This window comes from Schistocerca cancellata, chromosome 1, assembly GCF_023864275.1.
Source record: "Schistocerca cancellata isolate TAMUIC-IGC-003103 chromosome 1, iqSchCanc2.1, whole genome shotgun sequence".
NCBI lineage: Eukaryota > Metazoa > Arthropoda > Insecta > Orthoptera > Acrididae > Schistocerca > Schistocerca cancellata.
The window spans coordinates 81,897,670-81,910,068 of NC_064626.1; the positions used below are offsets into that span (position 1 = coordinate 81,897,670).

General features: G+C 38.8%; 1 protein-coding gene across 3 annotated transcripts in view; it reads left to right on the forward strand.

Moving 5' to 3' along the window:
* Positions 1–12,399, forward strand: part of LOC126165787 (1,5-anhydro-D-fructose reductase-like) — an 81,677-nt gene that overhangs the window by 38,719 nt on the left and 30,559 nt on the right. For all 3 annotated transcript variants that reach the window (XM_049920351.1, XM_049920349.1, XM_049920348.1), the window contains exon 5: positions 3,687–3,849. In XM_049920351.1, the coding sequence (XP_049776308.1) occupies positions 3,687–3,849 (163 nt within the window). The remainder of the gene's footprint in view (positions 1–3,686; positions 3,850–12,399) is intronic.

Here is a 12,399-nt window from a genome sequence, read left to right on the forward strand (position 1 = left end):
CTGAAGGGACTGAACTGGCAGACTCTTGAAGACAGACAGACAGCTATCTTAAGAAAGTCTACTAACAAATTTTCAAGAACTGTCTTTACATGATTACTCTGGAGATGTACTACAACCCCCATACGTATCACTCATATAGAGATTTTGCAGATAAGAGTAGAATAATTGCAGCATACATGGAGGCATCGGAGCAGTCATTCTTCCCGCACTTCATACTTGAATGGAACTTGAAGAAATGCTAATAACTGGTACAAAGGGATGCATTTCACAGTGGTTTTGCAGAGTGTAGATGTAGATGTACAGTTTGCATGCAAACTAAATAGTGCTATGTCATGTACAGTGTTTGTTATGTTGGAAGCCACCTTTGTTGAAATATTGTCATGTGGGCAACATTTTTTTGTTTTTATTTTTATGTCTTTAAAGATATGACAAATACATGCATTTTGACTAAAATATGACCTGTTAACTGAAAAACATGTAAATATGACTTAACATGCACAATAAAAATAATTTTTTCTACTTTACAAAATCCTAAAGTCCAGGAAAAAAGTATGATTTATCATTAAAATTCAGGCTCTAGCTGTAAGAATTGAAGGACATAAAAAGTAAGCTATAGTTGAGAAAGGAGTGAGGCAGGTTTGTTGACTGTCTCCAATATTATTTCACTCATTACATTGAGGAAACTGTGAAGAAAACAGAGGAGAAATTTGAAAAGAGGCAGAGGCAGATGGTCAGAATCAAAAAGAAGAAGCAAGTATTAGGTTCGTGCATAAGTTCATAAGGTATTTGTTTTGCTTGTTGGTATTCTGGTTGCTATGGGTTTATTTATCAATTGTCATTTTTTGTTTTTAGTTCACTGTTGCTATTTGAATTCACATATTGCCATTTGGAGATAGAGAGTGGAGCTGTGGACACTAGAAAATGGAGTGTCAAGTGGAGAACTCCGAACATGTCTGACATATTCTTTTCTTCTGTTTGAGTTCTATAGAGGGGTGACAGCAGTGGAAGTAGCCAGAAACATTTGCATCATGTATGGGGATAATGCCATGAAAAAAAAAAAAAAAAAAAAAAAAAAAAAAAAAAAAAAAAACACGCTGACACACAGAGTGGAGAAAAATTGTATCAAATTGTATCACAAAATTTGAACCCTGGATAGCTGATGCCAGTAGGAACCAAAATTGCTAAAGTTGTATAGGTCGACATTGCACCATTTTTAAATTACGGTAACTTGGCGCAACACACTCTGATTGGCCGTGGGACCCCTGTAGCTCTTCGTTGGTTGATGGGCAGCACTATAGTTGTCGATTCACACATACAAACATCCCCCGCCCTGTCACTGCCCCAACATAATACGCACATGAATAGGAATGAATCTTATCAGCAATGCAACAGACCACCAAATCCTCTACATGAATAGTACTTGCTGTTTCTCTCCACCTCACATCAGAGGCATTCACATGTAAGTTTCACTTCACAGCCCACACACATGACCTGCAATTTAGCCATACAGTAAGCATGGCACCACAGTATTTGTTTGAAGAACGATGAGATATGGTTTTTGTTTATGGACTATCCGGCGGTCATGTGCATGAAGCTTGACGGTTGTATGATGAATGGTACCCAGCAAGATGCCACCCATACCTGGTAATGTTTACAGTAATTCACCGGCAACTTGGCGAAACAGGCTCATTAGTAGGATATCATGGTGATGCTGCATTTGAAGAGTCTGTTCTCGAGCACTTTGAAGGAGTACCTACGACAAGTACTCAAGCGGTTGGGCATGACAGGGGGTTCACTCATCGGTTGGTCTGGGAGGTTTTGAGGGTTTACGGCCAGTGTCCATTTAGTTTCACCTTGTCCAAGACCTAAATCCTGTGGCAGACTATGAACACAAGGTAGGGTTTTGCTGGTGGTTTCTGTGACATGTTGCATGAGATCCCGACTTGCCCGCCATTGTGTTGCTTACCAACGAGTGCACTTTCCATCAGGGTGGCCTTTACAACACAACATGTTCATTAATGGGCAAGGGAAAATCCTCACGTCATGTACGTCCATGGACATCAGGAATGATTTTTGCTCAACATTTGGGCGGGCATTGTGGGTGACCATCTATTGGACCTGTCTGTCTACCTCCTCAACTTACCAGGGCAAATAACCTTCACTTTTTGCAAGAAACTGTAACTGGCCTGCTGGAAAGTGTTCCCGTGGACATATGGCTATGCATGTGATTGCAGCACGATGGGGAACCTGCACTTAACAGTCGTGTTGTGCGTGGATACTTAAATGAACTTTTTAACTGCTGGGTAATTGGCAGGGGTGCTCGTAGGACATGGCCCCCATGATCACCAGACCTCACACCACCGGACTTTTTCCTGTGGGGGATTCTTCAAGGTTCTAGTTCACCTCCCAGATGTGAACCACCTAGAAATGAAGAGGAATTAATGGTGTCAATGTGTCATCAATCACATCAGAGCAATTTCAGGGATCTTTGAAAGAATTCGGCAAAACACTGTTTGACATTACCAAGGTTTTGTCGTGTCAGGGGGTCGCCAGTTTCAGCACCTGCTTTAAGTAAAAAATGCCCTAGCTACAAAAAAGGCCCTTTTCAGGACTGACACAATTTGTAAAAGACTTTCTGTACATGGACTAACAGCTGTTGATGGGTTTGTCTCCAGTACATTGTCTTATCATGAAACTACAATGGATGTGTCGGGACCCCAGCAGATTTGCCCCCAGAGTTGAAGGCTGGTGCACTGCCACTGAGTGTGCAGGCTGCCTTGGATACACTGTGATCTCTGGCAGGCAAAGCATTCACAGACATGTGTTGACAGGGCACAATCGGAGTGCGAGGTGCCAAGTTTCCGTTACACAACATTAGTAATTTTGATTCCTACTGGCATCAGCTATCAAGGGTTAAAATTTCGTGACACATTTTTTCTCCATATTCCAGCACTAATCAGGCAATAAACTACACAAAAATTTGATATGCAGTTTGATCAAGCAATACATAGGAAATTTGTTTGTGTAAAGTAGAGAAATATATATAAGATTGATTATTTCCAGAGCTAATAATGCTGGTCTCATCTTAGGAAAATCACAGAATAAACTCTTAGTCAAGAATAATAACCAAAGCAGTTGTAACAGTTGTACTTTACTTTTTCTTGTCTTATTGTAGCCTATAGGACCTAGCCTTCCTCTGACCTCAGAATTGGTTTACTCAGTTACAAAATTATGCATGAAGATATATAATGAAAACTGCTTTTATTGTTAAAGTGACAACAAGCACAAATTACAAAGGGATGGAAGAGAATGGCTTGCCAGTCCTCGCCTTCATCTAAATGACAGCAAGAGACAGGTTTCTCTTAACCTGTGATCTAAGTGAGCTGCCCCTCTGTTATAAGTTAATAAGTTATCCTCCTTCCATCCTTAACAAAAGATTGTTTTTTTTTTAATTTTTTTTATGCGTTTGTTGGTATTACTGAAATTTCACTTCGAGAAGGTAGGTATTGGTCAGATAACTGTCTTATAATCTTATAGTTTTCTGAAGTGAAATTTCCTTTGATGCAGTCACAAATGTTAGATTTTGGAATCAGCATGTCAGTCATCTGAGAATTAATAACTTTAAATAGGCTTAACTATAATTCACATATTACAACTAACATTGTTAACATTAAAATATGTGGCAGCCCAGAAAATTTTCCTGATCTTCTGGGTCACCCAGCAGTGCAGCAAATAGCAGATGCACATGAAAGGACACCTGCCCAGATTCTCTTGAGGCACCTTGTGCAACAACACATAGTTGTCATACCAAAGAGTACCAGTCCAGAGCGAATAAAGCAGAACTTTAAGGTAAGCTGAAGATTTATAAAGAGTTTCCTAAATGTCATCATAATTTTTACATTTTTGTAGTGATGTACATTTCTGTCTTTGGGAAGAAGCCAGCAATCACCTTAAGGTATCATACTGTTGTTAGTCACTTCTAGAAGTTGGTAACGATTCTTACTTTATTATTGAATGATAGTTTGGTCTTATTTGGAGTTCCTTTTCTTTTAACTGACAGATAATATGATAAACAGGACTGACTATTCAGTGTACTGCTAATAGGAAGTTGGACTACAGTTAAAAATAGTCATCTACTTGATTTCTTAGATTCACACCATAAAATGAATCTCATGATAGCAAAAGCTGGTAATCTGCACCATTCATAAAATGAGATAAGTGTTGCATACACATGGGAAGACATAGTGGCTCACAGATGGAGAACCTTAGAGTTATCAAGTTACCTTTGCTAGTCAGGGCAGGCTGGCACGCATATAAGAATCTATGATAGATTGTAGTGGGAAGAGGGGCTAACTCAATAAAATGAAACAGTCTTGAATGCTAATTTATGTATATAAGTTTTTGAATGTTAGTAATGCGTAGTAGTATTTTGCTATAATAGAAGGAAACATTCCACGAAGGAAAAATATATCTAAAAACAAAGATGATGTGACTTACCAAATGAAAGTGCTGGCAGGTCGACAGACACACAAACGAACACAAACATACACACAAAATTCAAGCTTTCGCAACAAACTGTTGCCTCATCAGGAAAGAGGGAAGGAGAGGGAAAGACGAAAGGATGTGGGTTTTAAGGGAGAGGGTAAGGAGTCATTCCAGTCCCGGGAGCGGAAAGACTTACCTTAGGGGGAAAAAAGGACGGGTACACACTCGCACACACACACATATCCATCCACACATATACAGCAGGATATGTGTGTGTGTGCGAGTGTGTACCCGTCCTTTTTTCCCCCTAAGGTAAGTCTTTCCGCTCCCGGGACTGGAATGACTCCTTACCCTCTCCCTTAAAACCCACATCCTTTCGTCTTTCCCTCTCCTTCCCGCTTTCCTGATGAGGCAACAGTTTGTTGCGAAAGCTTGAATTTTGTGTGTATGTTTGTGTTCGTTTGTGTGTCTGTCGACCTGACAGCACTTTCATTTGGTAAGTCACATCATCTTTGTTTTTAGTAGTATTTTGCTACTTTGATGCAGTGTTCCCCACTGCAGTCCTCCACACTAATGTTCTGTAGACGAAATTGATTGGGGACAAGCTCAAAACTGTGGCTTAAAACCATGCACTGGCCTAGCAGAGATGTGTGCAGATGATTTACATCCTTTAGTGGTGTGTATGCATGACACCCCTCATTGCACACAGCGAGCAGTAGAAGGCCAGTCTCACCCAGCCGTACACTAATGAGCGATTACGAAGTGTCATCTATCACATAGCTGTGAGCAACATGTTGGGTTTAGTTGGTGGAGATGGTGATAATACTACATTGCCTCCTCTCCCCAAAATTGCACACTGTCATCGCAAATAGTGAGTATGTTGACAATGGGGGGGAGGGGGGAGCGATGTTGGAGCTGTGCTACGGTGCTGCTGATAGGGTTGCCTGTGGAATAATGGGAGATGGTGCCAACCAATCTGCAACCCGACATTCATTTTGGAAACTACCAAGAACATCTGCCAAGAAACTTGAGGCAGGGCACCCATCCATTGGCACAGGTGGATGCAGCATTGGTGCTGCCGAGGACATCAGAGGCTGGACAGCTGATGCAGATTTGATGTTCGTTACTGCTGCTACTGCAAATGGCAATGCGTGCAGTGGCAATGGCCGTGAAGGTGCGAAGAGGTTGACCTCCATGCAGAGCCATTGGGACACCATGCATCCGGGATCAGGCACCAGCAAGGGCTGCTTGGAGCAGCAGGCTAGGTTGCAGGCAGTGTGTCTGAAAAATGAAAATCTATAACAGGATCACAATAATCACAGAAATGAATTGGATTTTGTACCATTGACAGGTGCCAGGAATATCATGAGTGGTATAAGTGTGGCCGGATGTATGAGTGACAATACCATATTCTCAGTTGTGAGGCTTTTTATTGACATGATAGAAAACTTTGTGTCCACTACTGCTGTTACTGAAAATGATGATGGGTGTGGTGACAGTGGCTGTAGAGTTGTGCAGAGGTTGATCTCCATGGCAGAGCCATTGGAAGACTCATGCACCCATACGTAAGGCACCAGCAAGGGCTGCTCGGAGCAGCAGGCTAGGTTGCAGGCAGCATGTCTGAAAAAGGAAAATCTACAGCAGGATCACTATAATAATCATGGAAACAAAATTGGTCTTTGTGCCATCAAAGGGTGCCAACCATAGCATGAAGGTATAATGAGCACAACCAGATGTCTGAGTGCCAGACTCCCAGTTGCGAAGTTTTTTTGCGTATACAAAAGAAAACTTTGTCTTTCGTATGGAACTTCATTATGAAGTTAGGATCTGAAACAGAATGGCAAGGGTGAAAGAGATGCAACAGAGTGCAGTGGTGATGGCTATGTAAGATTTATGCTGGCAAATTGTCATGAGCAAGCATAGGTGTTCAGAAACAACAACAAAGCATTTTCCCTCAAATGCAAAGCACAACATTTGTATATCTGAGCCTTGAATGTGTGAACAGAATGTTTCGCTTCACCGTTTTATTGAAGAGACAATGGTGCCATTTGTATATCTCATATCCCATTTTGTTGGCAGAATTGTTAAAATTCTGATGATGACAATTGGGGACCATTTTCTGAAACAATTGTCTATGACAAACCTTCTAAGCAGAAGGAGGAAATGAGTACTTTGACAATGCTAGACTGGCAGTTGAGTATATTGGAATAACAAAAAGATATTTGCTGTACATGTCAATGATAATGGACCAGAAAGTAGCAGCAAAATCAGTATTCATATGTTGCAAAGAACCATCTGGTCGAGACCCAAAACTTTTTCCAGTAAAATCCTTCTGTCTCTAATGACTGCATCATTGCCAGGGCTTTGAACCGTACTCTTCCTGCTTTTAGTACAAAACTTAGCAAAATTTAACAAATAATTGGTCACTTTGTCAAAAAAAAGTCTTTTGGTTCCCATATAAGACTAGTAGTTATAAAAAATTAACTCTGCACAGTTTCTGCAGAGATTTGTCATAGAAAAGATTTAATTTATGTTTAGCAGTTCCAGCAAAGCCATGTTATCAACAAAATATCACACTTCTGGACATCTTTCCAATGAAGTTGGTGGTGGGGGTTTTGCCACTTTTAAGTCTGAATTTCTTTCCATCGCTACAAACTTTATATAATTAAAAGACCCATTCATTTCAATAGTTTTCTCCTATAGTCATTTGGCATACAGTGCTTCGTCTCATCTTAGTCCATTGGAATACAGCAAAGAACTTCCTTGGCCCACCTACAATTCAATCACTGGCTGCTTGTCCTGCTTAACTTCATTACATTTTTATTGTGTAGGTATAATTAAAACTTCCACACGCATCTGTTCCCTGTCCCATTGCTTCATGAGCAACCCTCAGTTTTGAATAGTTTTCCCATTAATCGTCTGTATTTCATTAGAAATATTTTTTCTTTGTTTTTCCACTTTACGGATCTAGAAACTTCCTCTAGGACTGCAAAGAATACTTTTAGTGATACAGAATACCCTTGCCTAACTCCTCTTTCCATTTTAATTGATTCAACAGTAAGTTCTTGGTGAAACATTGTATATTGTAGCAACTAAACAAAACACCTTTTTAGGCTTCTTTCACAAAGTCTATTATTACTGTATGATCAAGGAATTGATCCCAAAGCAAAGATAAAAATGTTGACGTTTTAAACCTATCAGTTTGTGACTTAAATTATAAAAGTTATCTCCATTGACAGTTTTTACAAATTACTATGGATTTGCAAAATTCATTAGGAGAGCATTTAAAAAATTCATTAGTACAGCATTTCCATTTTCAGTTTTTTACTTTCTCTATGAATTCTAGTGGAAGTTATTGTATTGATATAGGCCTCTATATTATTCAGAATGTGAATATAAGTTGTATCACACCTTTTTTTCTCAAGGTCTGTTACTACAGATTGTGTTGGGACTGAGTGAACAGTTTTCTCAGGCAAAATTTTGAATCTAGGCAAAATGGTAATTCCTACTCACTGCAACATTCTGTATAATTTCATTCATGGCTTTCAAATGGTCAGCTGTGCTATTTTTATTCATGAAGCCAGCTTTATCCTTTCCCTACTGAAATTTAGTATTACAAAGCTGGCTATCCACAGGCTGCATCAGTGCCTCTTTGTATGTCTGAGTATGTACACCCAAGCAACTTTGCATCTGCCTTGTAATATACTTTCATGACCTCTGTTATACTCATTTTTCACCTGATAGCATGTTTAATAGTGAAACATGGACAATAAAAAACAGTTTAGATAAAAAGAGAATAGAAGCTTTCAAAATGTTGTGCTACAGAAGAGTGTTGAATATTATTGATCGATCACGTAACTAATGAGGAGGAAGTACTGAATAGAATTGGGGAGGCAAGAAATCTGTGGCTCACTTGACCAAAAGAAGGGATCAGTTGATAGGACACATTCTGAGACACCAAGGAATCATCAGTGTAGCGCTGGAAGGAAAAGTGAGAGGTAAAAATCGTAGAGGGAGACCAAGAGGTAAATACCAAGAGATAAGTACAACAAGCAGATTCAGAAAGATGGAGTTTGCAGTAGTTATTTGGAGATGAAGAAGGCTTGCACAGGATAGAGCAGTGTGGAAAGCTGCATCAAACCAGTCTTTGGGCTGAAGATCACAACAACAAGAGTGATTTTTAAGCATTCAGAATCTGTAGGCTGTACACTCTCAGATCTGTCAAAATTATCATCCTAAAAATTGCAAGAATCTCTCCACATAAAATATATCAATCACTGTATACTGTATCCAGTCAATAATCCCATTTATGAATGGAAAGCATTAATAAATTACCATACAACCACATGCAAATTAATTAAGTCAGTAGTCACCTTCTAAGAATTTATGTTACAATAATAATTACTTTTGATAAGTAGCAAGAGTAATATTGTCACATTATATATATAATCAAGTCCAAATCCAAAACCAGAGTCATCAATGAAGTGCAACGCCTGTTAGTGTTGAAAGCACATTTATTAAAAACACTGACATGTAGACAGAAGAGAGCCGCCTCCTGAATGGAGAGTGGTGCTGTTTATACAAATATCAAATATTCCAGGATATGCAAGCACTACAAGTACAAGAAATTTTGAGAATTTTCTAGAAATGAGAAATACTGAGTAACAATTATTTGCTGGTGATAAGATCTGAACTGGCTACCCGTAGCACACCATGTGGTGATGCCAAGTACTCCACTATACATGCAGCACAGCACATGCCATTTCTCCCCTCTCCTGGAGAAATAGGAACCAACTACATTATACTAGATTTAGATCTTGTCAGTAGCCCTCTGTGTGACAGTGATGGAGGACCTTCATATTCAGTTTGCGTTGTCAAATCCTCTTCGCTATGATGAGCATTGATTATAGCCTCTCCTATTGAAGCTTTGCAATCATTGAGTAGTCCTTCAATTTCCTTGAATGAGAAGCCCCTGGTGTTGATGTGCACCTCAGGACTCCCCCACCCCCAATGGAAGGTAACATAGAAACAACATTTGTTCCTTTTTAGTATTGCAAACTCAGAAATAAAAAAGACCTTTCCTGGAACTTTTCTGAAAAAGAGAGTATTACAAAATTCTATATCATTAAGATTAAAATTTATTTTTTTATTGGTTGATTTCACATGGAATGACACTGGGCAAAAGAAAAGGAGCTGCATCTGCTTTCTTGAAACAAGTCTTTATCATATCTTTCTTGTCTTTTATCCTGTGCAGTTTAAAACATGTGAAGAATAACTTTTATTATCTCATCGCCTCCTTGCCCTTTCAGTACAAGTACAACTCATTTGTTTCCCACAAGTTATTTTTCATTGAGGTACCTGAGAGTAAATGCAGAGTGGAAAAACCTGATTTATCTAGATACCAAAAACCTTTTTCTTTTCTTTTCTGTTTTTTCCTCCAGAGAATGGAAAAAGCTGTGTAAACAAGATCCTTATTTATTCTTTTGTTAACTGTTGAGAATGATGCATATTTTCATGTAAAGTAACAATTTTGAAAAACTTAGATCGAATTACTTTACAATTTTTGAAAGTCATAAAAAAATTTTGTGATCTTGTTGAGTTGTGAAGTCCATAAAAGTTATTAGGCACTTATAATGCTGTTATAAAACTCTAGTGTTCATTCCTAAAAATTCAAAAATAAAGTGAATGTCCTTTTTCTTCATTTCACTCAAGGTTACTTCAGAAGGTGAGCATGCTTATTGCTCTTGATGGACAGTGATTCCTCATTTGAGAATAAACTGCTTCTCCTTCTGAAGGACATCACTATGGCTTTTCTTGTAATAAATGACTCTTGTATCTTCTTTAGTGATTCAGTCATGAATCATGGCTAATAGCAAACCTCTAAGTGTCTACGAATTTTTTTTGTAGCACTATCAAAGTCAGAAAAACTTTGTCCTACCAGGAGTTAGGTTTGAGATGGCCTGGCAGTATTTATGACATTTTTAATTGAAATGTGATCTTATGTCACAGAAATTTATGTTAACCTCATTTGTTGGTCCATGCTTTGCTGCTTTCTTGTTACAGGTTTTTATTGAGTAGTGTAGGACTCCCCACAGACTCATAACTCATGATCCAGCTTCCTATTCCATTTGTCCTTCCCACTGCCTGTTAAACTGAAAGCTTGGACATCAGTTTCACTAAATACGAATCCAAGTTGAATGTTAAACTGAAAGAACAAAACCGCATTACAGTGAGACACAAATTTCAGATGGAGGCTTAAAGTATTGCTGTGCCATTTGATCTATTTGGTGTGCAGTTACCTCTGAACATAGTGGCAGCATGTTGGCATCACGAGTTTTGCTCAGATCATATAACTTTACATTGGTATTAGTGCACAGATTGCTGTGAAAGGAAAAATGATTAATTACGCAATTGTGGCACTAAGATCATTTACTTTTTCTGCTCTAGAGTGGTTAATACCTACATTACAGTGTAAACTCCAATAGCTTAGTATTCAGGCTGTCGACTCATCATGATAAGCTACATGCTCCCATTTCCTTGACACTTATTCTCATCAGTAAATAGTTTACAGAATTATGTGTATATCTAAAATGTAAAGAGAAGATAGATTGCTACTTAGCATAAAGATGACATGTTAAGTTGGATACAGGCACAGTGAAAAGACCCTTAGACATTAGATTTCAGCCAAAGCATTTGTCAGAAAAAGAAAGTGAAACACACACACATTCATTCACACAAGCCAGCAGACCTCATGCACATATGACTGCCAGCACCAGCACCTTGGGCCAGAATACAACTGTCATGTGGAATGGAAGAAGCAGTCCATTCTATGTGATAGTTACATTCTCGTCCAAGCTGCCAGAGATGACGGTCATATGTGCTTGACGTGTGCTTGCTTGCATGAATGAATGTGTGTGTGCTTCTCTTCCTTCTTCTGATGAAGGCTGTGGCCAAAAGCTAAAGGTAAGTATCTTTTAATTGTACTTGTGTGCAACTTAATGTGTCATCTTTATGGTAAGTAGCAATCTGTCTTTTCCTTGCATTGTTGATATTCCAGCCTGAAGTTTCTATTGTTCTACAGCCCCATATGGTGTATTCCTCTTGCCCAACATGATTGAAAGTTCTTGTATCACAAAAATATGCATCTTCATCAATCCCAATGGAAATGGGTGTTGATTCAGCTACCATCATCTTCCTAACGCTGTGTTGTCCAGTGACAACTCTGCAACTTTTTCCAGTTTCTTTATTTGTTGTTGAAAGACATGGTCCTTGTTAAACAATTTGTCTTTTCTCGCATCATTAGTATCCATTGTTTGCTTTAATTTTATAAAGCTGGATGCAGCTGCTTCCCTATTGTCTTTTGATATTAGAAACTCAATAGTTTAAATTTCTTCTCTGTTCTTCTTATGACTGTAGGAAACACTCCGTTCACATCTTCTTGCTTGTTGTCAGCATCATTAAAATTTGTTTCCTCTGAACTCTTTAATCACATGGTTCAGATATTCAAACTGTTCATCCAGTGCCTCAGACCTCTTGTTTAAATCATTGTTTAAGCTTTCAAATTTGTTATTCATGTTCTTGTACAAGTTATTAATCAAGGCAGCCAGTCCTGTTCTCCACATTGGACTGATATTTTCCCCATTATGAACAAATCTGTTAGTTACATCTACATGATCTGGTACCGTCATTGAAACTGATTCTGTCTTTGATATCCACTGCACCTCTCTCAGCTGTCACAGTCACCTGTCAGATACTGTCTTAGAATAAACTGGCACAAAAGTTAGCATGAAGTTGTATCTCACAAAGCCAGTGCCATGTAGTCCCCAGTAGGTCAGTCTGTATGCATAAGCAGTCTGCCTGCAGTTGTACTATGATACTGCGTAGGTTATGTGCCAGCAACTTCCCCAGGCTAAT